The sequence below is a fragment of the Melanostigma gelatinosum genome, assembly GCF_949748355.1.
Source record: "Melanostigma gelatinosum genome assembly, chromosome: 4".
Classification (NCBI taxonomy): Eukaryota; Metazoa; Chordata; class Actinopteri; order Perciformes; family Zoarcidae; genus Melanostigma; species Melanostigma gelatinosum.
The window spans coordinates 21807569-21833762 of NC_136637.1; the positions used below are offsets into that span (position 1 = coordinate 21807569).

The following is a 26194-nucleotide window of genomic DNA, read 5'->3' on the forward strand; positions in this document are numbered from 1 at the left end:
TAAATTGTCATGCACACATTCATAAAGTGACTAAACTATAGTTATTTCATTGATATCATATGTTACGCACTGTAAAACATTACAGCTCCACTAGTTCTGGTTACACATGTAAACAGAACAAAACATGATATTAATATGCTCAGTGCTATGTTTACACAGCTTTGCTCTTAATGCTTTACATATGGAGACCAGAGGTGTTAAAAATGACATAAATAGGGCATTTTTAAATAAGTAAACATATTGATCATGGATAAATACAGATATATATTTGACCACTAAATAATGTGTTCAGAAACTTATTTTATTATCATGCCTTTTCCCAATAGAGTGTATTACAGGTTTACAGTAGTAATTATATTTTATTGTATTTAATTGTGCTATGCGATTGGCTGTCCGCTCTCGCACTATAAAATCTTATTAGCGGCATCATTGGTTGGGGTTCATAAAGGTTATCAGTACACGTGTACATTTCTTTCTTCTCTCCTTTAATTCAACATGTGTACAGTTTGTTCTGGTTTATTTATCGATGAATCAGACATGTATGAATAAAATGATATTTTGATGAATGAACTTAGAAATGATATACTTTATATACAGTATGAATTACTTATTGAAAAACCTACTATAATGCATATTACTCTCCCTGTATAATCACAAGGAACGCATTAGCACCTTTAAAACATACCATATGAAAGTAATCTTTTCAAATAAACTGTTATATATATTCTATGTTTTTGTGTCTTTATTTTCTAAAAGAAATCACTTGTACTGCAGCTTCTTGTTTATTCTTAAAGAGGCCAAGTCTCAACAAAGGTGTAGTTTATTAAATTATCCAAACATCGTAAGTAAACAGTGCCAGTGAGTATACTGGCATGACTCTATTCACGTACACATAAGCCACATTTGGATAAAAGCATAAATTACAAATGTCAACTTAAAATAATCCCTTCAGGAAATCGATGTAATGAAAGCTACAGAATTGGCGTAAACTTGTTTGCAAAAAAGGCAACGGAGTAAAAACAAGTGAAGAACCTTTTTTTGACATTTCGTAAATTTGAAAAAAGAGAATACAACTCACAAAAGTACACTTGTACAATCCAAATGACTAAATGTCAACGTCTAGTGCACATGCTGACAGTGAATAAGCCTTTTTGTGACAAACTGAACCGTTTTAATTTTAATGGAAGAGACCGCGCTGGAGGGAAAGCTGAAACAAAAAGACAAAATACAGAAAACGATAACACTGTCAGACAGATGTATGTGGTGGTGGGGGGGGGGGGGGGTCACAAAAGCTGCAGGGAAATAAAATGAATTGCACAGAATATCTGAAGACAACAACGTTGCCCATCTACTGATGATGAAGAACAGAGACGCTGATTACAGACCAGGTTTTGACAGGATATGTTTGGTTTCTGACAAAAATAAAATTACTGTTTTCAGGAAGAACGGCAGATACACAAGACTTGCATAGAGAGAGCGTTTAGAATTCCCCGCTGCATAGACATGGAGCACTGAGCAGCTGATCAAGTATCTGATGAAGTTGAGAGGACAATATATAATAAAACCAAAGTTCTGCTCATGACAGTGTTGTTAAAGGGGAGCGCCGCTGAAATACGGATTTAATCTGTAAAATGATTTATCTCTCAGCATCGATGATGGCTTTTTTGTCTGTGAAGATATTAACCCTCAAGGAAAGACATTCCCATACAAGCATAACCTGAGATTGTTGAAAGACATCTTTCGTATTCCTTCACCATCTTCCAGCTTCTGATATTTATCAAATATGTCTCCTTTTGTTTCTTTCCACCCTCTTAGGAAATGTCGGTTTATCATCAAAGAAGAGTCTACTTGAATTTGAAATTACTCAAAAATTAAGAAATCTTAAGAGAAAAATTAGCAAATGTTTGCATTCATTTAACTTCCACATCTTACTCTGTGAATTAAGGATCTATTTCGACCAAACCAAAGTAACTGGTTGTTGAAACAGTGGAAGACTTACCAAGACGTGTTTGTTTTTTTCTGTCTAATTTGAATGACGTGCGTTTTACGATGAGCTATACAGGCAGTTAAACCCGTTTTAGTTTGGTATAAGAGAGAAACTTGAATTCAGAAGGTGTACAGTTGTATTTTACAGTTTAACAGCTTTCTCTGTCAATATAGCACGCAATAGGGAACATATTTCTTCAGTGGACTACAACCACCATCAGCACTGATTGGACATCCACATAAAAATGTGGCAAACTTCACCTTTAAGAAGGCACAGAATGCTTTAACGTATGAAAAGCATTTTCAGCAGAACTTCCCTTTAATTCCAATTCCAGGTCACCAAATGGGAATCGAGTGTTTGTGCCACTGAAAAAATACCAACACTTTGCAATATTACTCTGCCCCTTTGAGATGCAACAGATAAAACAAGATTCAGTCAGAGGCTGCAAATTCACTTCTATCCGACAACCAGCCACTTGATGTCTACGTTGAATCTGTCCATGAGGTTACTTATAGTGACTACACTGCAAAGGGCCAGTGCTACTGTGGTTTCAGAGTATTAAAGCTGAGCCGGAGGCTTTGGTTGTTGTGAGCACCATGAATTCATACATGCAGCACTGCACCACATCTGTTAGCACACGAGATACTGGTCAGCGAAGGGCTTTTACCTTACAGTCGGTTCAGGAGTAGATTTGGTTGAAGTTGCATAAATACCTTGAGACGTGGAAACAGTTCAGATGCATAAATGGATTAACTGACCTGTAAAGAGTGGCAACAGGTGGAGAAAAAAACATTCATTTTAACTTTTGGGTCACAGTCTGAATCTGTCAAGAGTGATAAAGGGACTGAACTGGACCAGCTGCAGCTCGTTAAAGTTCTGCCGACTATGAAAATATCTTATTTGGGCAAACGTAATTAAGGAAAGAAGCTCACTGCACTTGTGATTTGATAACGATCCTTGAATAAGTACAGCTTTGCTTGTATTAGACATCAATTATATGCAATGCTGCCATTGGCCACTTCAAGGATTTACAGGTTCAGCAGTTCTGAAGTTGAAATTCAAGAGATCACATTCAATTGCGTACAGCTGGAGAATAAAAAAAATCCAACTCCATCAGCTGCAAAATATGACTTGTTTTAGTCAAAAAGTGCTTTCAGGGAAGGAAAATACTTCTATCTTGAGCTCTCAGCCAGTTTACCTCAGACGGCTTCTCGTTAAAAAGGGACAAACTTGCACATCATCTCCAGGTAGAACTGGAGCAGGTCTGAGCCATTATTCAACCAGTAATGCTGTATTTTTAACAACAGTCTTGTTAACATCTGTTGTTTTTTTGTATTTAAAAGTAAAATGCAAAGCCACCAGCAGCAGTAACTTCTTGTTTGTTGTTGCAGTTTCAGGGCCGGCAGTGAAGCCATTTCAATATACATTTATAAAATGTACCACTTTGACAATACTGGCACAGAAGGCATAGAGGAGGAACAGTGAGATTTGATATGCGACATTATTTTGAATACAGAAGTGGAAATTGCACACATCCCTCTGCTTCTACACTGCCAAGAAAATGTCTTTTCTTAAACATAGATACTGAAACACACATTTAAAGCAGAACATAACACAAATGCACAAAAAGCACATTGCTTTCCCTTTCTGACCAGGGTTCCTGGTTGCTCCTGAATGACATCACGTTAAGGCGAGCAGCTGGTCTGAAAGGTTATTTCCATCGTTTCCAGTGCGGCTGTTGGTAAAGTTGTCTGCCAGTCTTCGGCGTGAAAGACTGCGGTTCTTTAAAAGGTTGCATGGTGGAGGGGCGGTAACTTTACTTTAACTGCTCGACAGTCGATGGTAAAAGTAGATGTAGCCCAAGTCTTTTGGAGGCCTTTCCGACAAACACACTTTGTGGTCGTTGTAGATCACCCACCTACAGGGGGGGGGGGGGGGGGGGGGGGGTGGTGGAAAGAACATTTGTGGGAAAATTCCTCGGGAAATGCTGTCAAAGTGTGAATTATTTCAAAACTAACTGTTATGAGAGGAAATGGCTCAGTTTATTCTTTCCACTCAGTCTAAAAAAAAATAGGCTGTCCCTGCGATTTTGAATAATTCATTTTCAGACTTCTGGTGGCAAAAACTTAATAAGAAAACCAATAACTTCTTTGGAAAATATATTTCCATTGATGGAAACAGATCAAGGTTAGACCACGAGAAAAGAGACATTTCTGTGACTCGTGATTAGTGATTATCAACATGCTGTCAGTTCTGTCCCGCAATGAACTGAATACATATAAAGAAGAGAAACTGTGTGCAACTCACCTTCCCTCCTTTTTGATGTGACAAACATAACGTCCAGACATTGTGGATGCTCCCATGTGACTGATGAACGCAAAGAGCTCATAACCTGAAAAGGGGAACACAAAATCAGACAACACAGCAGTGTTCCACAAATACTAAACATCTTAAACAAAACATTATTTTAGATAACCCGTTTAAATGAACAGCTTCAGTAGGACATGTAAACACCAGGCTTTCATTTCATACATACGAGCTTTGTATGCCTTCATGCTTCTGTGAATAGTAAAGGCATTTTAAAACAATAAAAATGATGAAAAGCCAGAAACGTCTGCATTGCTATTTTCACCCACAATTTTGCTTTGTTTGAACTTCATTGGTATATAAGTATGTAGATGTATAATACGTTGTGCATATTTTCTTTGTGCGGAGCGTTAAGAATTAAAAAGCTCCTGAATCATGTTTTGTGCCTGTTGTTGTACCCTGCTGCACCACAGTACACTGCGTATCAGCGTCAGACATTTGTTGGAGCTTTGAAAGTACCTAATGTGAAATTAGAAAAATAGTAGACGTCAACCTCTCATTACTTGATGAACTTCAGATAAGGGTTAATAAGAAAATAAAGTCACTCACGTCCCGGTCCGTCTTTGACCCGCGGACCCGACGCGTCTCTGTCTGGAGACAGCGTGGAGTCGCTGTGTGAGTTGGCGTTGGAGAAAGCGTTGTCATTCGGCTCCGTGTCCGCCATGTCCGAGAGAGCGTCGCTCTCCTCCTCCTCCGGATGGGTGAAGATCCAGTCGAGTGCTCGTTCGAGGTTATAGTTCTGAAAGCACGTTTTTTAAGTTTACAACATAAGTTCATTGTAATTCAAAACCAAAACTCTCTAATATATATCAATATTTGTCAATTTCAGATAGGTCAGTTTCGGTAAGAAACGTTTTTTGCCAGTGAAGAAAACTTCTACATTTGCTGTTTTGAACATGTGCTGTATGACGACGTCACCCTTTTCCTGGGAAAATCCTCTGCTGCACAGAAACTGATGCATAATATGACTGAAGCAGCACTTTCTTCTCATAAATACTAGTTGTAACAGGAAATATTGGCACATAGAAGATATATGGCCATGCAGATATAATGCATACAAGCACAAAATCTGGGCTGAGGATAAGAAATGTCCATGTTCTATCTTTCTTTCTCTCTCTTATTACTTTCCTGTTGTATCTTTAAGTAGCTCCTTAAAAAAAACGAGGCAATGCTGAACATGAGAAAGCATTTATTGGGGAGGTGGCAGCAGGTATCCATCTGTGCTAAATCCCCCCGAGGATGTTTGCTTATAATCCAAAATAGAGGTGCGATTCCTGGAGAATGTGTGTCTTGATTGGCTGATGAAGCCGTCTGCTTTTTTTTTTCCCCCATCTTTCTCAGTCACGTCGCTGAGGTTTAAAAAAAAACATTCCTCCTCCTAATTGTAGACAAATTTAGAATAATAAACCAGGCCATGAGACCCCTCTCTGCTTTACACCTACATCCCCCTCATGAGGAATATATGTTATTTTTTTCCCACTTCAACAACATCATGGATGGCAGGGAGTTTGGTGGTATTGGGGATGATAAACAAGGAAGCCTGGTGTCTATTTTTGTGCTTTAATAACTGTCTGCTGTGCTATTTGTGCTGAGGGGGCAGTTTGAAATATGAAACATGAAATGTGAGAATCGGGGCCCATTTCAAAAGAAAAGATAATGAATTTGCTGCAGCTGCATTCCCTTTGATTCACACAGACACACACAAAACAAATCAATTATTTTGTACTTTGCATTTTAAATTCATTTGTAAGATAAAATGGCTCAACATGACTTTGAGGCAAATCCTGTTAAGGCTGCATTAGTGTCCATATGCTGCTGGGACTGTTTGTAAACACCATGTAGAGAAGACATCTTTAGTCACTCTGACATGTTAAGACCTATTACATTTGCAGTCTGTAAAGCAAACAAGTAGACCAGCCAAGCCCATTTATGAGTGACAGAGCTTGGTTTTCATCATCGTGCCCTCTCTCTTGTCATGAACTTTTGTTTTCATTGACCAGGACACTCTTCCTTTCTCTGTCATTGATGTGTTGTTCTTGCACTTCCTCAGGTGTATTTTTTTCCTTCCATGTAACTCTTTATTGTCTCTGTGAGTGTGTGAACTCCCTGTGGTTAAAACGTAGGCATTAAATGTCGCTTTTATTGTGAAAGGTAAGAACGGAAGGAGTGGATCTGGTATGCACTGCCTTTGTCAAGTTTGAAAGGAGTAATAAAACAAAAAGTTTATCGTCTTGGTTCGTGTTGTTGTACAACATAGTGTATGTTTAAAATGTGTCCGTTCTGCACAACGTGATTGGTTGATGACTTTTATTCCATGATGCCGTGGAAAAACTCAGATAAATCGACCTTGTTCCGGTCAAAAATGACGTTGCTTTTTTTCACTGTGTAAAGTTTGTGTCGTGCGTGAAAGTGCTCATGACAAAAACAACAGTTTAAAAAAACGACACTCATGTGCGAATTAAATCACACAAAAAACATCAACTCCAGTGTGTAAAGGCCTTAAGGAATGAGCGCCATGCACTTACAGAAGTCTGACTTCCTGGAAGCAGTGCTGTTTCCTTTGCTCAGTCATGGTGACCATCACTGCACACTAGCTACCCTTCCTTTTCTGCTCATTCTAAACAAATCACTGTTCCCACAATACTGCAGCAGAGGATTTGACTCACTATTAGACCCAAAGTATTAGCAACAACAAATGTAGAAACTCATAAACTGGGGTGGATTAACAATAAACAACCTACTTTATATAACACATGTTGGAGATTAAGACTCATTTGAATTAGCAAGGAGATACAAATAATTTGAGGAAATACAGATGCATGGAAAAGAAGTCTAGCTGCCAGCTAATGAGAAAGAAAAAAGTTATTCATTATGATTAAAAAGTGTGAACATGAACATGAGTGGGCAGAAGACTGACCGTGGCTTTGAGTGCCTGGATGCTGTGAGCACGGGGGAAGCCCATTGAAGTGAGGATGGCGATGCTCTCCTCAGGGGGCGAGTTGCCCAGCGGGGTGGCGCCCATGGGGCTGTCGCTGGTGGAGGGACCAGGATCCATGACGGAGGGCAGAGTGAGAGGTTCTGCAAAGTCTGAGAAAAGAGGGAGGGAGAGAATAATAACAATGAGATGCTGCAGCACTCCACTTACATTCAACCCAATCTATGAATATATTCGTGTTGCTGGTCAACGTTAGCAGATTCCAGACATATATTTGCTGTTGTGGCAACAAAGGTTATACTTTGAACACTTTGAGTACAAAGGAGTAGTTTCATAAAGAAAGTAGTGCTATTGCTGTCTTTTTAATGAAACAAGCAAAACATTTATTTTTAACATTACATTTTTTTGGCAAGATCATAAATCAATATATCTGACTGTGGGTGATAAAACATCTGGAAGTGTGAAACACAGATCTCTGATGCAACTACTGTCCAGAAGAATGCATACAGGAGGAACTTTGCATAAATCTAAATCAAGTCAGGAAACATCCTCTGCATCTGAACACTGGAAACTATTTATAAACATTCATAACCTCTGCATGAAATACATTCACTTTCTAATTTCCAAGTGAACTTTAATGCTTTGTGCACTTTCAAGGGATTCAAGTGAAAGTGACGTGACCCTCAATCCGGGAACAAGGACACTCCTGCTGTAATCACTCACCTGTTGGTCAGAAACAGAGCTTTCATCACCGCCTTTGCCATAAAATGAAAATGTGTACCACATATCGCCCACTCCTGTGCCTATCTCAGCCTCCTTGTCTCGTGTCCTTTTGATTACCCATAATGCAGTTGTTTTTATGCGACAGGAAGAAGACTGTCTTGCAGTCAGAGAAATTAAAAGACAAAACTGAACAGCTCATGTTTGCACGTTAACTAATTGAGCAAAGTTTCACTTATCATTCACCTTCTAAAACAAACTTTGTTTCGGTCTGTGTTTAGATCTCATCACAGCCTTTGTTACAAACATTCATGAAGTTTACTGAACTATGGCCCCGTTCAAAAAGGCTTCATTTCCTTTTCTACCAAATTCCCTGTAAAAATAATTACGATAAATAGGTGGAACAATTGAGTTGCCTTGCCTGCACTTGGAAATGAACCTCTTATAAGAAGGTGTCATTGGCTTATTGCTGTGAATGCAGCACTCAAGGTTCCTCTCAGTCAAAAAGACACCAATCTAAAAATGACTCAGTGAAAGGTTTAGCTCTTAAAGAAAATAAGTCCAAGTGATGCTAATGAGAAAGTAATGAAACCAAACAAATGTGGAGGAGGAAGAAGTAGAAGCAACCTTTGTGCAGCAGGCAGGAACAGGCCGTTCTACTGAGGTCATTGAGCCTGAATGCGGTGCTTTTTGCCGATGCATTAGGCCCATTGAAAAACCAACTGGCTGCTCTAATTTCCCTCCAATGTCGAGGCCCTTTACAGCAAACCAGGGAAACACAAGTGACACGAGTCTCAGGGGACCGTCTCCACTGCTAACAGGCTCTACGAGACACAAAGTCAGCGCCGACAAAGTTTCTGGTGAAGATCACACAAACACACACACACTGATTCACACCTGCAGTACACAAAGGGATGCAAAGTCTGACACTTGCAAAAAACAACTTAACTGTAATGGAAGAACTGGAGATGTGATGTGTCACTTTGAATTACCTTTGTGCTCAAATGGTCCCACGCAAATAAACTTGCCTTGGCTTTGTGCACTTGCTGCAGAAATGTTTTTGACAGGTCGGCATAGGCATAGTCCTTTGCAGAAAAGACTCAGACTCAGCTTAATGAAATGGTTGGAGAACTATGTGTCTTTCAGTGCAGCTGCTGTTCTGATTATTTGTCACCAGTATTACTGTTACTCCTTTAACCCTCAACACTCAGTTAACACCTTCTTCCCCCACGCCCTATTTCTTGTCATCACTACTTTCTCTTGACTATTTTTGATCATTGGACCCTTACCCTGAATTTGGACATTACTTTTCATTCATTAATCAAATGATTGGACTTTTTTGAAGGCAAGGAGGCAAAATATTTTTTTCAATATTTTTGATTTCGGCCAAGAATAGCTCTATAACTGGAGCCTGATATACAGTTACAACCTTTGTAACACTGCTGGCATCTAGGTTTATTTTATTGAACAGGAAAAGCCATCAACCCTTCAAGTCACACTGGAATTTGAGACAACATGGCAGACCTTTCTGAATCGTGCTCAATTTTTCTCTAAACTCTATCCATTGTAATTTACTTTAAACTATGACGAACTCGTGCACATTTTTTTCACGTCATTCATGTCATTGTCATTCCTACAGTAAAATAAAAAATCATTTGTGTCGGTTGATCTCTTCATATTTATGTTGTATTTGAATGGCGTGATGTTCCCTTGCCAGGCTCCTCCATGTGGGCTATGATCCAGTTGAAGGCCATCTCTGGGCCCATGTTGCCTGTGTAGTAGACCGCCTTCCTACAGGCCTCCAGCGGAAAGCCCATCTCTGCCAGCTGCATGACCGCCGACTCGTCTATTTCTGGAGCTGTGGACGCGTCAGACCGACATCAATAACTAAAAACATAGCAGTTGCTGATTTTCAACACCACCGGTAACCAATTTAAACAACCAAACAGATCTGTGGTGGCTCTCTCGCTCTTTGGGCCTCATTAGACAAAGAGACCATTGGAGAATCAGCCCTGGGGGCGTCTTTATTGAGGGATGATTTATCAAGGAGAAGAATGAGTCTCGCTAACAAGCAGAGCCATGCAAAAAAGTAAAAGTTTGTTCAGAAGGAAAGAGCAGCTGCAGCACCTGCTCAAGTATACATCATAGCTTTAGCTACATGGCATTAATCATTGCTTGGTGCCCAAAATACATTTTCCATGGATGTAACCTTTTCACAGAGATAGTATAACTGAGACCTGTTGAATAGCGATGAAATACTCACAGTCTATGGAGCCCATGGAGTTATCTGAAAGAGAAGAAACTTATTTTAGGTGACGGCACACAATGAGATCACACGCTAGCACTGGTTTAGTTTATTTTGGTTTTGAGTACATTCACTTCAAAGACTGTTAATTCATCTACAAATAATATCAAATAAGAGGATCTTCCAAAATGTTGGTTTGGTGAATAATGAGCTGCTGTAGATATTTCTGTATAATGGACATTGCTGAATCAGTGTTTTCGGACTTTAGTTTTAGTTGGTTGCAGTTTTAGTTTCATTAAATCCTGCTCACACAATTTCTCGTGTGCTTCCTCCCTCTCGTTCATATTTTTATTGACTTCAGAAAAACAACACAGCAATCATGGTTCATTTGAAATACTCAGTGGGTATTTGAAATTGAAAAATGACTGCTTTTGAGCAGCTTTTAATCGTTTGTTTTGTGTTTTCGAAAAGAAAAAGAATCACAAACAGCCATGATACATTTTTTCCTTCCATTTCCTTAATGGCCTGGAATAATTGAGTGAATTGGTGATACACCAACCAATGAGAAATAATGTGGTTCAAGCAGCAGACAGGAAAACACATTTGGGCTGTACTGTGTAATCAGTAAGGAGCACTGAAGCCTTTTGGAGAGTAGCCCGTGATTAATCACTGCTGCAGCCAGCTGGGGGATAGTGGGCCAGTGGTTCATTTGCAAAAACCCATCATTTAAAATCCATCAGAAAGTGCATTGAAAACAGCACATCATTTCCAGATGTTTAACACAACTGCTTTTAACCTCTCTGTCTATCGGAAGAGAAGCTCTGATTGAAGTCAACGTGAGACAAAATAAAAGATTCAAATAACTCTACCAGCTCCAACTTACTACATCCAGACAACATTTACACATTGTATGCACTGGTTTCACTCTGGGCCTCTCTGATAGCTGGATAGCTTCCTGCTGTCAGACGGAGATATGCCATGCTGCCTAAGCAAGGTAGTTTCAGCTCAAAGGACGATTTATGTGACGGTCTGAAGAGTTTTAAGTCGATGCGCTCTTCCAAGAAGCTAATTTCATGTGTTTGGAGGTCTGAGATAGCAGCTACAGCGAATAACATTCACTCCTAAAACATTAAGGCATATTCAGACGAATGTGTTCAGTCTTCAGTTTTGTCCTTCGACTTTCCTGTCCTCACAAGCAGCGGGCTAAACAATTCTGTAAAGCTCTCAGAAAAAAAACCTCCCAGGTCTGTTGATGTGTGCTGCAAAGGCTGCTTGCTGATGTTACTGTGTCTTTGCACTGGGACCCTTTTTGTGTTTGGAGCTTGAGACGGAACAGAACACTCTGTGCTTCACGCCTGCTAAAATATTAAGGAGGACACTGATAACTTGATGTCGCTGAACTTTGCAAACAACGGAAGAAGGGATGGAGGAGTGAGAATCACAATCACAGAGGAGACAAAGAAAGAAAAGGAGCTGAGGTTGTAGTTTTGGCCTTTAGGAAGAGGGGCAGACAAAAAGGCTCATGTACACTGTATGTCATGCTGGAAATATCACTAAGCATCAAACAGTCTGATGCAACAAAGTTTCAAGAAAAGTAAAAACAAATACAGTTTGGGCTCCAAAACGCACTCGGTGGCTTTCTATTCCCAGAGCCCGGGGAAGTGCATTACAAGGGGATCTTATAAAACCATTATAACTTTTTAGGCTTAGCCACACTGTGAACACAACAACTTTTCAGGAATTGATTGAGCATGCTTTTCCCGTGGGATTCCATTCAATATGCCCTTAAGAGAAAACCTGGGTGGCTTTGAGCAGAATAGCATATTAGAGACAATTTCACGGATCGTTTGTCTCTGTCACAAAAATCCCCTACACCTCCTGAAAAGGATGTTCGGTAGCAGCTTTGGAACAACATACATGCGAGTTAGTTCTCAAAGCAACACTGCATTCCACTTTACTGGGAACAACCTGATATGCTGTCTCATATAATAAGAGTTTTAATATTACAGGATATGTTTGGCAAGCCGGGTAACTTTTTTTGTTTGTTTTGTATCTGGTGCTCGGAGTAAACAATGCCCTTTAAAATGAATAAAAGGACTGTGGAATTGAACATGAAGGGCCAAAAATGCCTCCAGTATTTAAGAGCGCTGTTTTACATTTTTTTTTCCCCAAATAGTCACGCACAAATGCAAATATATCCCTGAAGGACACTGTAGGTGACTCATGGCAGCTTATGACCAGGGGATCCTTCTCTGTGAATCCTGGGTTAGTGGAATAGAGCACTGTCTGATCTGAAAACAGTGGAATATATCTGAGTATTTAAACCAAATGTTGGCACCAATGTTTATTTGCAAATATGCAATAGAAATGTAAAAAGAACAAAATGTCAGATTAAAAGGGGCAAAATATGTAATTTACATAATCCTACTTGTAATGTAGTTGTCCCAGCTGTATTGACGTGTCTCTGAATGCATACAGCTGTATCTCTATACACACACACACACACACACACGCACGCACATATACATCAAATTGACTTTTTCAGTACCTCTGGTGTCTTCAGCTAGCACGATGGGAGGCAGCAGGTCAGGCAGCTCCTCTTCACTCGCCTGCAGCCCAGCAGCTCGCAGTCTGCTCAGATCCAGAAAGTCTGGAACATCAATGGCCAAGTCTATACAGGAATAGACACACATACAACTTCACTGAGGAATGCATTGACATTCATGGTGATCAGAGTGTTTGCTACAAGTCTCCTGAAGCCGTGGTTCTAAAAGCTTATTTTTTATCATTTTAAAATCTTTTCTCATAGCCCGCATTCATCAATTGTTCTTTGATCAATGGGTTGTTTGATATTTTCTTTTAAATATTGGCACTTTTAATCAGTTAGCACTTATTTCTGAACACCTCGCACAGATTTCACTGAGGAGTGAAAACATGTCAAAGAAAAACTTGATCAAATAAAAGAAGTGAGAGGTTCCTGCCAGCTGTTTGTGTAAATGACACAATGGCCTGATCTAATTCGTGAAAACTGCACAGTTTAATAATTATTTAAATTATTCATTTAAACCCTTCATTTTGTTGGCAACACCATAAGAGCACCCTGAGAGTTTCTGCAATTTAAGACACGTTTGAATTTTGGAGTCAAAATTGTCCAGTTCCACTTTGTGAGTTACTGTTTGATGGTGCCCTCTGCTGGACATCTACAGCGCTACAAATACATAAAATCACTGAGTCACAACATTGGTGGAGGCCAGTAAAAAACAGTTTAAATCCCAGGGTGAAGGGTAACAGATAGTTACCTAGTTTCTTCGGCACCCAGTCAACCCCGAATGTGAATTTCTTGATCTGCAAAATCAGATACTCTGGGAAGGAGGCGAAACGGGAAGTTCTGCAAAGGGAAATAATAAAAAAAATGTTCCAGAAAATGGGATTTAGAAGAAAGTAAATAAAATTTTAGGAATACAATATTAATACAGCTTTCATTTAAAGATGTGAGGTGATGAAAAAACACTGATTCAGGGCCCAAGAACAGGTGGATCTTTGCTTACTTCACTCCGGCTGACTTGGCCTGCAGCGCTGAGCTCCAGAAGTCGGGGACATTATCCGGCTCCGTGAAGGCCTGCAGGCAGGCGGTGAAGGGGATCCGAGCTCTGACCGGCTCTGGAGGAGCCCGCATGTTCTCCTCAGCATCCCTCCGCTTGGTCTCGTATGCCAGCAGCTCCTCTGGTAGAATGACAACAAACACAAACACTTTGAGCTGCACAAAACACCATAATATTCTGTATTTCAACATTTTGATTTGAGTAAAATCAAGGGCGATCGACACAAGTTGCATTTCAATATCAACAAATGGTTCACGGTGTTCAAGATGGCTGCTGACAAAAAATGGACAGCCTCTGCTTTCTTATACAATGCATCAAACAAAGACAATCACCTTTACCACGGTCACATTTGTTCAAAGGAATAATACAAGACTATAACAAGTCACTTTAAGAGACAAAGATGTCCCCTCCTCACTCTGAACTACACAGCCTTCGGTCTAGCACACGAGGACCTTCTGTGCCCTTTCAGAGAAGAACCTGCTGAAACCCCTGCGGCTGGTGCCACCGTAGCCCAGCGTCGTGCAGCTGTATCGACCTGAGGCAGCTGTGGCTTCCTGCTGCGGCAGATCATTTAGTGTGTATGGGGGGGGGGGGGCTCCTTTTACCTCGATTGGTGGCCGCCTCACTGGGAGCTGGCAGCTGGATGCAGTAGTCCACCCGTTGAGAGTAACGAACCCGGCGTGTCTGGCAGCACTGAACTCGCTCCTCCACCAGGAAGCGGAAGACGTCGCTTGGATTCTCTGTGCCCGAGCTATTCCTCTGTAAGACAACGACGTATACGGAGGACGAGAGGGTGAGACTGAATATCAGGAAGAATAGTCAATGAGAGTCGGCAGTTAGTTTGATAACAGACTTTATTTTTTTTAAATATTGAATAAAGAGTGTCTTGGTGTAAAGATTGTGACAAATACTTTTTGGAGTAAGATCTGAATATTTTAGAAATTTGTTCCAAGTCAAAAACAACACTGTCTGCTTCAGAGCTGTGCAGAAGCTTCACATGTACCATGAACATGTGAAGCTTCTGTGACACATGACAGCCTGAGGTTTCAAATGCAACTCCATCAACAAATCTATTCTTTGCTGTGGTCTATTACAGTCTCCTGGCATGACAACCCTCCTGCTTGTTTGACCCATATCTGTTAATACAGTAATTTATTATGTAGACGACACTCTTTAATTTAGGATCCGCCTCAACTAACAGTACCCTCAGTGTGTTACATCAATTCACAATCACAGGCCCATTCATCTTTATCACCGAGCGGCTCTGTGTCTCCTCACTGCTTCTGAATGAGGGTCACTGAAGTTTACACTGTGTTTATTAGAAGACTGTGATGAAGGATAGCGTCACGACTCCAGCCCTTCGATTCTAAGAGGTAACAGAAATACACAAGTTATAATTTTACTCAGGTCGAGTATGCAGACTGACATAGACAGAGGGAAATGTTGCTGATGCTGGTTTTAGTCACACCAACTATGTCTGGATAACTAAATATGTGCCGAGTTCGCAGACAGCTGTAGAGGCAAGCAAGAGGAGTAAAGGAGGGTAAGACAGTAACGGCCTTTTTCGAATTAGAGCTGAACGATTTCTACAGATTATGGGACAAATATGTAGAAATTGGTGTCTTTGTGATTTTTGGTGGTATGTTGCTGAGGAAGTGCCGGGTCCCAGTCAGGGCATGCATCACGGCTGAGGCAGAATAGGAAGCATTATCTGGCCTCCCTGTGGAACAGATAGCACCGAGCTATATATATCCAGGTTGAGAAAGACATGTCAGAGTACCCCATGTGTACGTACCAACCAAAGAGACAGTGAGCTGTGTTTAGTCAAAAGCAGACCCTCCCCCCCCCCCCCCCCAAATCAGCTGCCTGTCCATGTGTGTCACAGGTCAGATGTAACCCAGACATTTTGTAAAAGAAAAAATGATGTCGGAGAAAAAAAGACAACAATTCTTTACCCCAATATTCAACCAAAAACTAGGAATAAACGTGATTTTCATGCAACGCTTGAATGCTGAGCATATTAGGCAAATAATTCTCTTAAACTCAAACAATTGTGACTAAGTCTACACACAGCACAATGTTATTTATATTTTATTGTTTTATAAACTCAACAGCTTCTAATCACTCAACACGTGCTCTGTAGGTATGACTGTTAATCTCATGATTCCGCATACATACCAACGTGACCTGTCCACATAAACAGTCTACTGGCTGTGGTTCCTGCTAATACAGAATCATTGTACATTTTGAATATTTTGACGTGCACAGAGGTTTGGCTTCACTCACCTCCACCAGGTTGATGACGTGCAGGAGGAACTCTTGGGCATCTTGCTGTCTGCTGGAGGAGAACTCTGGGTTTCCCCTGCTGACCAGGGCCTTCAACATTCGAGGAGAGATGCCTTTCTGCTGGTGCTGGAATGACAACATTTTGGGGGTCACACACACACTGACTGCATGACCACTCACCTGCCTCAGAGATGAGTATCAGACCACACAGCAGAGCAGACCAGTGGTGAATATTACAGACATACAGTGAAAGCATCTTGGTGTGTCCTGCCAGTACCAGGCTCTGTACCAGGGGAATTACCGGTGAATCCAATACAAAGAACGGTGTCACGTATAAGCATTTGTAGCTTCAGTAAAGACACTTGCTTTTATATCATGTGAAGGGTTTTGAATCTGTAAAATAGCATATTGACATACCATAATACTAATTTTAGTGGTATTGGCTGTGACTCAAGGTTAGAAAAGTGATGCAGAAAAGGGACAGCATCAACAATGAAAAACTGAGTAACTACAACCAGCTAGCTGGCTCGATTGTCTGTCAGAGGGTGAAAACATTTGCGGACCTTTAAAGAGCATGAATTTGAATGAGCTAGCGTTAAGAGATTTGCTTTTCGTTTGTGTTATACACACACAAAAGTCGAAGAGTAAAACAGACAATTTTTGACAGGCAACAGTGGGGGAAGTATTCAGAAAACTTACTCCGTTGTACAAATACACAAGTAAGAGTATTTAAAATCATAATCAAGTTAAACTACAAAAGTATGAGCATTAAAATATACTCCTCTACCAGAATTTCGCCCCTTTTTAGATTCATATAATTATATTAATTGTAATTGGTGATGCATTAATGTGTTCATCACTTTCATGTTGTAACCTTAGCTGGTAACGGTGGGACTAACATTGATTCTACTATATTTACTGCTGGGTACTTCAACCTATCATAAAATATCATTAATTAGTTGATTTAGATTTATTAATAATCTAAGTAGTAACTAACGTAATCAGATAAATAGGGCTGCCCTCTCTTAGTCGATTGGTCAACTAATAGGTTGCTTTGCTCTTCGTCAACTAAGATTCCTGAATTCAAATAGTCTTTTTTTTAAAGTCTTTTCATGATGAGTGACTTAGTTGACAAAAATCACGTTAGTCGAGAAAAAAAAGTTGAATATTTGCCTCCAATATATGGTGGAGTAGAAGTACTAAGTCTGTAAAATAGAGATACTCAGGTAAATCACAATTAGGCTACCTAAACATTGTAGTAGTATCCTACAATACTTAAGTGAATGTGCTTAAAGCATCAGCACTGCCAGGCCAAGCTAATCTCCCACAAGGCAAGCTACATAATATTCATAATCAATTAATAATAAATATATCCAATGTGGACACATGCCTACATCACCCTGCCACACTATGTGGGCCCACTGCTAGCCACACTAAAGGAATCCATGCCGTACAAGTGTTTGCCAGGGGAGTAAACTTAAAAAGTCATTTTAATGAGAATATATAATTGCAATGGGTAATACTTCCTGAATACAGACTGACCACAGCATGCCAACTGAAGCCCCTTCACAGCTGTCAATATGTATCCAAACCTGACCCCACCATCACACGTGTAGGAAGTGCAGGATCACAGCGCGGCCCTATCAATTGCTGGGCCCCATTGTGCTTTAATGGCTTTTCTCTCCTAGTTTCCTGGCAGCCGTGTACTAAGTGGCTGAAAAGGCAATTAATTCATATCATGTGCATTTAATTTGTGAAGCATAACACACAAGGAAATACCCAAGTAAATAAATTAAAGAAGGAATTGAGAGATTGCATGAAGCACAGGACAGACATTAACCACAGCTAATATTTATGTCAAAATGAAGCAGCAGCGTGGGGAATTAACAACAAAACACACTATTAGAGCTGTGCCTGGAGCAGCGTTCATAAACAATTTGAGTTGCACATGTGGGACTGCAGCCAACAGCTATTTTCAGACTAAATGAAAAAAAGGTCACAAGAAAACTTGACAATGTATCTAAAAAGATCACATCTTGCTTTTGTTTCGATCCACATCTCTCTAGCTGTTGCAATTAGGAAAAGAAAGAAAAAAGCTCAGGTGTATTAATAACACAGATACACTTCTTAATGAAAAGCTGCTTCATGTTTAAACTGGGAAGACGTCAAACTGACAGACTGACACTCCTAACAGTTTGGACATCACATGAAAAAGACTCACGTAGCTGCCACGCAGTATTAACATGCTTCTGTCGGTTATGGACCCTGTTCGGGAGCTGGACATACCCCGTTTAATACCTTGTTTTCTTCTTTCATCACCTGTTCAATGAGCTCAGATTTCATGGGTGGTTTGGAGTGCTGGCCTGAGAGCAGTCCGTGTCCCAGTTTAGCCCTGCCGGACAAAAACAAAAGGCATAAACATTATAGCGAGTCTTTTAGTGTAGTTTGGGTGATTTCTTGGACAACACACCATGAGCGAAGTGTGCACATGTGTCTTTACTCGTCGGAGAAAAACATTTTAAAACCTTCAGATAACACACCTGATTTTTACTCTGCTGACAATAAGCTGACAAAAAGTTAAACTCTGTAACAAACCTTTTTGGAATATATAATTTTTCTATTCTATATTTTTTCTTAAATCCTTTTGATTCAGAGACGCGGTATCTATATTCTAATTACAAAAAGTACATTTTATAACTTAAATCTTTGTTTCTTCTTCAAAGTGCAGACAGTCGATGTAGAAAAAGTATTTACAATTCACCGTACATCAACTGTAGGGGGGCAGTCACTCAGCCCAGTTACATACAATCAGTTTCACTTTCTTCAAAAGCTTATATTAATATGAATGTAACTCTTGTGTTGTTTTTCCCACCTGCCCATGAAGATGTATTTAACACTCTGCCTTCAGTGCTTTTAAGAGACGGGTCATATTTAAGCAATCCGGGCCTGACGCATAGGAAAGACAGATTTTCTTTCTGAATTACCCGATTTGTGCTGACAGGCTATCGAATACGAACAGAGACGGGTATAAACATGTTTATCTGGCAATGCGCCTCAGAACATGACACATTTGTTGTTTCACACATCTTGATATCTATCCCCTGTGTGGCTAAGACTCTACTTACCTTTCATTCTGACCACAGCATCTGACTGACCTCTTGCAACACACTGGCTTACATGACACGTGTTTACCAGAACATGTGGGGGAAAAAGGCTTTCACCCGACAAAATATGTATCATCTATTCCTTGTATTATTTATTCCTCTTATAAAACTGCCTGAGTAATTGTAAGCATTTTAAGAACAAAGACACAAATTAGATTTTAAAACCTCAGACTTTTTTCAACCAGAGACAGCCTGAGTTGGAAAACACCTTCACTTGTTTTGTGTATTCTAACACTGCATTATGTAACACTGAAATCACTTACATTTGAGTGGCGAAGTCCAGGCTGGGGTCAAGGGGCGAATAGTCAAATATCCTCTGAAGGTTACCCACATACCTAAAGATCAAAACACATGTCACACGCTCACCTGGGACGGAGCACAGACACGAGACGATTCCAAACACACAAAGTGGTCCTGAGACGACACTAAGACCAAGCATTACTCTGAATAACTGCATTTACCATCATACCTGATCCAGAACAAGACAATCAACAAACAAAAACACGATAGACTCAATGATTACAAGCCAGCATTGCAAAAACTACTACAAAGGTGGGACATATCAGGTCCTTCCCGTACAAGCTGTGACTGCAGTTTCTCTTTCTTGATGCCTTTTGTCAATGATTCATATACTTTATAAGACACTTTAGTCATTTTATCCATCTGCCATTTGGTTACAAATGGAGAATCGATCAGTGGATGACCCGCTCTACCTCCGGAGCAACAGTTGCCTGTTAATATAGATGATGACATCAACCCCTGTACTCACATCCTCTGGAAGTCTGGGATGCTGAACAGGACCTGAATCACTGTGCCGAGGTAGCAGCTGTTGCCCAGGTTTTTGATGCCCGTGTAACCAGAACCAAACACCGCTTTCAGCTTCATGCCCGACTCCTGGATCACCTCCCATTCGCTGACCCGCGGCCGGGAGTTATTGTCTGTGTGGTGACCGTTCTCTGTCTGCAGGGAGAGCGAGAACGAGAGTGAAAGCTTCACCGGGGAAGCCTCACGTTTCGTTTTTTGTTTTGTTTGTTCACAGCTTAGACAACTTACTTTTATCTGCATCTGTAGCATGTCAATTCCAAAGTGTGACAAGTGATCCGATATGTGAGGGTCCAACACGGCTTCCTCCTCCTCAAATGAGTAGACATCTAAGAGCAAAGGTTCAGATCAATCGCGATGATGGGCTCGCTTTTTTGATCAGACTTTATAAAACAAGCTCAACATGTTAATTAAATGGTCATTTCAAATTCCAGATTTCGGGTGGGCGAGTCCACCATACCATGCTCCGAAATCGAACAAATGTATTAATCTCTGACACTGAAAATAATTTGCTTCATAACAGATTTTGTTGCAGGGCTGTTGCCTTGGATTGCATTACATTGTACAAGTGTACCCGGTAAATCAGTGTATATCATCTTCAAATTATACCATTTAAACACAGTATTATTCAATAACAGCTACTTTACCGTTTTGTTTCCTAAAAGTGTTACAAATAGTATAAGAAACTTTACCAGAACTTCCTTTGCGTTAGTTGAACTAGAACAATTTAATGGACACCGACTGAGTGACTGACTAACTCCATGTAATAATTCTGCAGTTTAGATAATAAAGTGTCTCAGACCTGCTCCGTCTGGGGTGATGGTGTCCATTTTGACAGCCAGGGGGTATTTGGTCTCTTTGTAGCGCTCCAGTGCGTGGCCGTTGCCTCCGCTCCCATCAAAGAACCACTTCCCACAGAGCACTGCTCCATCTGTCAGGTTCAGCCACAGGTTCTCTCTCATCTCGCACTTCTGACACTTCCAGCCCCTGATGGCAAAGAAACAGCGACTCTTGTTACTGTTGTGTTGCTTATTTTGTATGTCCTGCAGTCATGCAAAGACTCACTGAATGACTGCATTCTGCTCACAAGGAGGTGAAGAAGTGATCAGATTTACATTTGACTGTTAACAGACTGGATAGACAAGGCAAAATGCAGGAGATAACGAAGGTTGCGCAAATGAAACCATTGCTGTCAACCCAGAAATGTGAGGCCCACTGTATGAATGACACAGTGGTGTATCAGTGTGGCTTGGTGCCTTCCTACCTGGGTGGGATCCTGATCCCATTATCCAGCTGTCTGAGATTTCTGGCATGTTTGGACACCTGGATCTCCTCCTCCCAGGATTCAAGCTCCTGCTTCTTGTAAGCTGATGGTGCATTGAGCACTGCATCGCAGGCGATGGTCACCTGGACGTCACAGGGAACGGCAGAGACAGAATGAACTTCTGGAAGTGGATGTGATTAAGGTTAAAAAACAATATACATATATATATATTAGGGGTGTAACAATACGCGTATTCCTATTGAACCGTTCGGTACGCATGACGAACCGAATACGTTTTTTTAAAAACCTTTATTTAACCAGGTAGTCCCATTGAGATTAAAAATCTCTTTTGCAAGATGTAAGTAACAATACAAGATGTAAGCAAGATGTAAGTAACAATACTACACAACATTAAGGAGCAGTTTTAGTTTTTTATGCTTATGTGTTGCTAAGAAGACACCCCAGAAGATGAGTCACTCAGGTATAGTTCCATCATTGTTCAAAGTCAAAGAATAACTTTATGATGTTAGTTGTAATGAATAAATATATTTTAAAATAAAGTACATTTCTCTGGCATTTATAGTTTTCTACTGTACCGAAACGTACCGAACCGTGGCTCCACTGTATCGCACCGAACCCAACCGTGAATTTTGTGAACCGTTACACCCCTAATATATATAACTTCTTCTTAAAAATAAAATTTTTATTATTTATTCTCCTTAACAGTGCATTTGTCAGATGTACAAATGTATGTTTTACGACTGTAGAAACATTAAACCTCTATGAATTAACCTTAAGTGTAAGTACGGTAATCAATAACAGTTTATAGACAGGACAATAGTGGACATGCAGGATCTATGCAAGACATTGTGAAGCTGTGCCACATAAAGTGATTAAGCCCGCATAGGAAGACAGGTGTAGTGCAGAAACAAACCATGCAAAATAAGAAGGGTTGCAAAAAAAATGATACACACATCACACGCATAAAGTCATTTGAAAAGTTAAACCCAATGACATGCAAACACCAAGCCTCGTTCACTGTAGCTCAAGCTGCTGTAAAAATAAAACAAAAAGGAAAAGGGGAGTAAAATGTCTCCTCTGTACTCCATGCAAAAAAATAAATATATATATACACACAGTATGAAACACTAAAATCTGCCACCAAAACCCATCCAAAAGAAAGCATTGCGTGAGCTAACAGCTACTAGAGGTTAGTTGAAGCTCGTGGGAAACTCTGAGCTTCCTCAGAATATATTACATTCTTGAGTGCAAAGTTTAAAATGAGACCATGTGACCATGAAACTCTCACTTAAACCTAAACAAATGAATGGATTCAGGCTTTGCGGCTCTTCAGGACACGAGGCACCAACCGGTTTGGTTCAGAGACTACCGAGTGCACCCTCCCCATCTACATGCATGAAAACACACAAGAGCTCGTGCAGCACCGACTCACTGACCAGAGCGGGCAACTCCTCAATATTTGGTAAGGGGATCTCGAAGTGGTCTGGAAAAATGACCAGCTTGGCCTCGTCTTCATATTCATAGTCCTCTCCGTTAAAATCACGGTTTAGCTCTAAATCTACAGGGGAGGAAGTAAACATTATGTTACTGTTTTGTTATTTTATCTTCTCTTCTTTTCTGCTCTTGAGAGCGAGGTCTGGTATTTTTGTTTTCATGTTCCTGCTTCGTTTCTGTAGTCAACACCATCACAGTCTCAGGATCAGATCAAACCTTGAACAAGAACATCACCTATGTCATCTTTTTTTTTTTTACAACAGTGACAGGACTTCATACGATGCCGATGACTCTTCTGCTAACACACCATTCATGTAGAGCTATATTTAGCCATTTATCAGACACTCTTCTCACCAGCAATTTATAGAGTTACTTCTGAGGACGGCTTGAATCTCTGACATTTGTCTGTGCAGCTGTGGTACCCTCATTTCATTATTGATTAGAGAAGGAGACTAAATGATCACAATTAAGGCTTCAACTAACTTTTATTTTCCTTATTGATCAATAACGACTAATCGTTTGGTCTTTCCCAAGATGACATCACATTTTATAAGACCACCAGTCCAAAACCAGAGACATTTAGTTGCTATGGAGCTGAAACAATTAGTCAATTAATCCATTTGTCGATCAAAAGAAAATTGCAATAAAATTTCCTGCTTCCTATTTATGGTTTTTGGGCTGTTTGTCGTACGAAACAAGGCATTGGAAGACATCATCCTGGGCTGCAGGATTTTCTCACAATTTTCTGACCTCATTTTTAAACCAAACAATGAATCAATGAAGATGAATCTATAACGACAATAATTAAATTCAGCTGTAGTTTTCTATGAAGTAATACAAAGAGAGGCGTTACAGTCTCACAGACATTTTCTGTTGATCAGATAATTGATGAGTAGACATGGGACGATAGGATTATCTTGGCAAAAATTACGATTCATTGGTCTATTGGTCGTAAAACATAATGGAATCACATTACATTTTGTTGAGACACGAACATTTTCATTGCATCACAAATAGGACACACATTATATTTTAGGGAACATCCTTTTCAGTGGAAAAAACAAAAAAACAAACAATCTCTGTTCTTTTTCAGATAATAATTCCCGTATTCTATCTTTCACTCTTCTACCACAGTGAGCTTGGCTTCAAGTCACTCACGATGATATTCACGACTACCCAACAGGGGAAATTCACCACGATTGGCCTGAGATACAATCCTTTTACGTCCCATCCCTATTGCTCAGTCATCGAATCATTTCAATTCTTATCTAAATGACATCAACCTGTTGGAAGGGGAATCTAGAGAGAGCCTCTTCTCTTGAGTCACTCTCCGTATAGAGTTGTCTGTTCTCCACTCCAGCCTAAAGTCGTGACATGACTCATTAGAAACAGCATCATAGGTTATCCCTGACATTGTTATTGTGCCCACTGGCTTCATGTCGGTGGTTACCAGCTAGATTAGGTCACTGGACTGGTATGTAGCTGACGATGGCTACACGCATGCCCGCTGTCACATCAAAGATCCAAATTGGACGACGGGGAGAATCGCCACGGACAAATTTCTACAGGAGAGAGTCAGATGTTACGTAGGGGGGTGACCTCATTGGACAGCAACCGTCGGAAGGCAATGGGTGGCAAGTCTATCAAGCGGTGGACAATGATCCCACAGAAACATCAATTGCATTGAGGGTGAGTGGAAGGAATTCCTCCCCCGTCAGGCCAGCACTGGGGGGAGGGCGGGTGAGAGACACCTGGTCCTGGCCGAGCAGCGTCATAGCTACAGTGGAAGTGTGTCAGGGAGGTTGACAGGTGGTGGCAGCTGAGAGGTCGACGACCAACCCGCCCCCTCCCCCCACGCCGAGGAGGAAGAGGGGGAGGAGGAGAAGACCAGGCTTTGATTTAGAACAGTTACCAACCACATATACAAATAAATGGGCTATACTTGGACCACAGGAGGACAGGCCTCATCATGGGAAATATCTGACGCTTTGGGTAAAGGCCGGCTGGAGGGGCAGCTGGCGGGTCACCACAGTGTGACAAACAATAACACCAGCTTGTATTGGAGGGGTTCTGTTAGCAGAGAGAGGTGTTTCAGACCACAGAAATGACTTCAATATTAAAACACCAGGTTTGGTCCAGCCTCTAACCAGCGGTGGACAGGAACTAATAATATTACACATTACTACAGTGAACATTTCTGGTACTTGTAAGATACTTTTACATTTTATGCCACTTCTGAGGGAAATATTGTACTTTTTAACTCCACTACATTTATCTGACAGCTACAATTACTATTTACTTTTCAAATTAAGACTTTAAATTCAAACAAATTGTAAAATACAATGCATTGTTAAAGATTAAACCAATGGTTACCCATAGTTTTTGGCTTATGAAAACAGTGTCTACTTTGGAGCCCCCTCACATTTCAGATGAGCCGTTAGCAGTTTCACCAAATGGACATTACCTCTGAAACTTCTTTTCACTGATTGTAAATAGAAGTCAGATTATATCGAAGTCTATGAGAAAACGAGCCTACTTCTCACTTGATTTATGACCTCAAACATTGTAAACATGAGTTTATGGTCTCAATCGATAGTTTTAAGTCTTTTTCAATATTGCATGATGTTCATTTAGTAAATGATGGTCCTATTTAGAGTGAAATAGATGATAAAGCAGTGTATGCTTTCGGGTGTGGCTAAATTACAACTGACAAGTCACTACCATGGTGTTTTCAGTTCATTCAAGTTAATTGTAACTTTTGTGGTTGCCTAAAAATGTCTTCTTCAGCGTTGGGTTGTACTTATCTACTCTCTCGTATCACTTTTGGTTTAAAAAAAAAAAGGCAACTTCCAAAATGCCAAACTAAAGACCTTAAAGCCGTAGTAGTCAAACTAATAAGTGAGGTCATGGTGACTATCTCCACTTTTTATATAGTCTATGGTTCTGGGCTGCTGTAGGAACATGGTGGTCACTAGGACCTGCCCGCTATGTAGATATGAAGGGCTCATTCTAAGCAAATGAAAACAGAACAATTCTACTTATCGGTGAATTTATACGAGTGAAAACATAGTTATATAAAACTCCACTACTGCCAATAAATCCTCCTGAATCCTACACACTGGTGCTCTAAGTGAAGGTCTGAGTGATTCCTCCACCACTGCCTCTAACTTACCTAGAAACACTTTTCCATTTCTTCGTCTGGGGATGGCGCCTGCTGCTGCTCCTGTGGCTTTCTGTGGGAAACAGGAAGGACGACATTAACTTGGATCAAAGAACCCTCATCACAA

At 40.4% G+C, this 26194-nt stretch overlaps 1 protein-coding gene across 3 annotated transcripts in view; it reads right to left on the reverse strand.

Annotated features, from left to right (window-relative positions):
• Window positions 1-802: 802 nt before the first annotated feature.
• Window positions 803-26194, reverse strand: part of usp13 (ubiquitin specific peptidase 13) — a 30376-nt gene continuing 4984 nt past the window's right edge. Inside the window, exons 3-21 of one of the 3 annotated variants that reach the window (XM_079266749.1) lie at window positions 26080-26140; window positions 22850-22971; window positions 21393-21535; window positions 20931-21115; window positions 20360-20457; window positions 20076-20266; window positions 19570-19641; window positions 18462-18534; window positions 16143-16268; window positions 14462-14615; window positions 13803-13977; window positions 13554-13642; window positions 12803-12925; window positions 10273-10296; window positions 9724-9867; window positions 7272-7441; window positions 4904-5093; window positions 4295-4379; window positions 803-3905 (exon numbers count right to left, since the gene is read on the reverse strand). In XM_079266749.1, coding sequence (XP_079122875.1) covers window positions 3809-3905; window positions 4295-4379; window positions 4904-5093; window positions 7272-7441; window positions 9724-9867; window positions 10273-10296; window positions 12803-12925; window positions 13554-13642; window positions 13803-13977; window positions 14462-14615; window positions 16143-16268; window positions 18462-18534; window positions 19570-19641; window positions 20076-20266; window positions 20360-20457; window positions 20931-21115; window positions 21393-21535; window positions 22850-22971; window positions 26080-26140 — 2322 coding nt within the window. In that variant the 3' untranslated portion in view covers window positions 803-3808. Of the gene's footprint in view, window positions 3906-4294; window positions 4380-4903; window positions 5094-7271; window positions 7442-9723; window positions 9868-10272; window positions 10297-12802; window positions 12926-13553; window positions 13643-13802; window positions 13978-14461; window positions 14616-16142; window positions 16269-18428; window positions 18535-19569; window positions 19642-20075; window positions 20267-20359; window positions 20458-20930; window positions 21116-21392; window positions 21536-22849; window positions 22972-26079; window positions 26141-26194 lie in introns of all 3 variants that reach the window. The other 2 variants (XM_079266748.1, XM_079266747.1) reach the window with 2 other exon arrangements.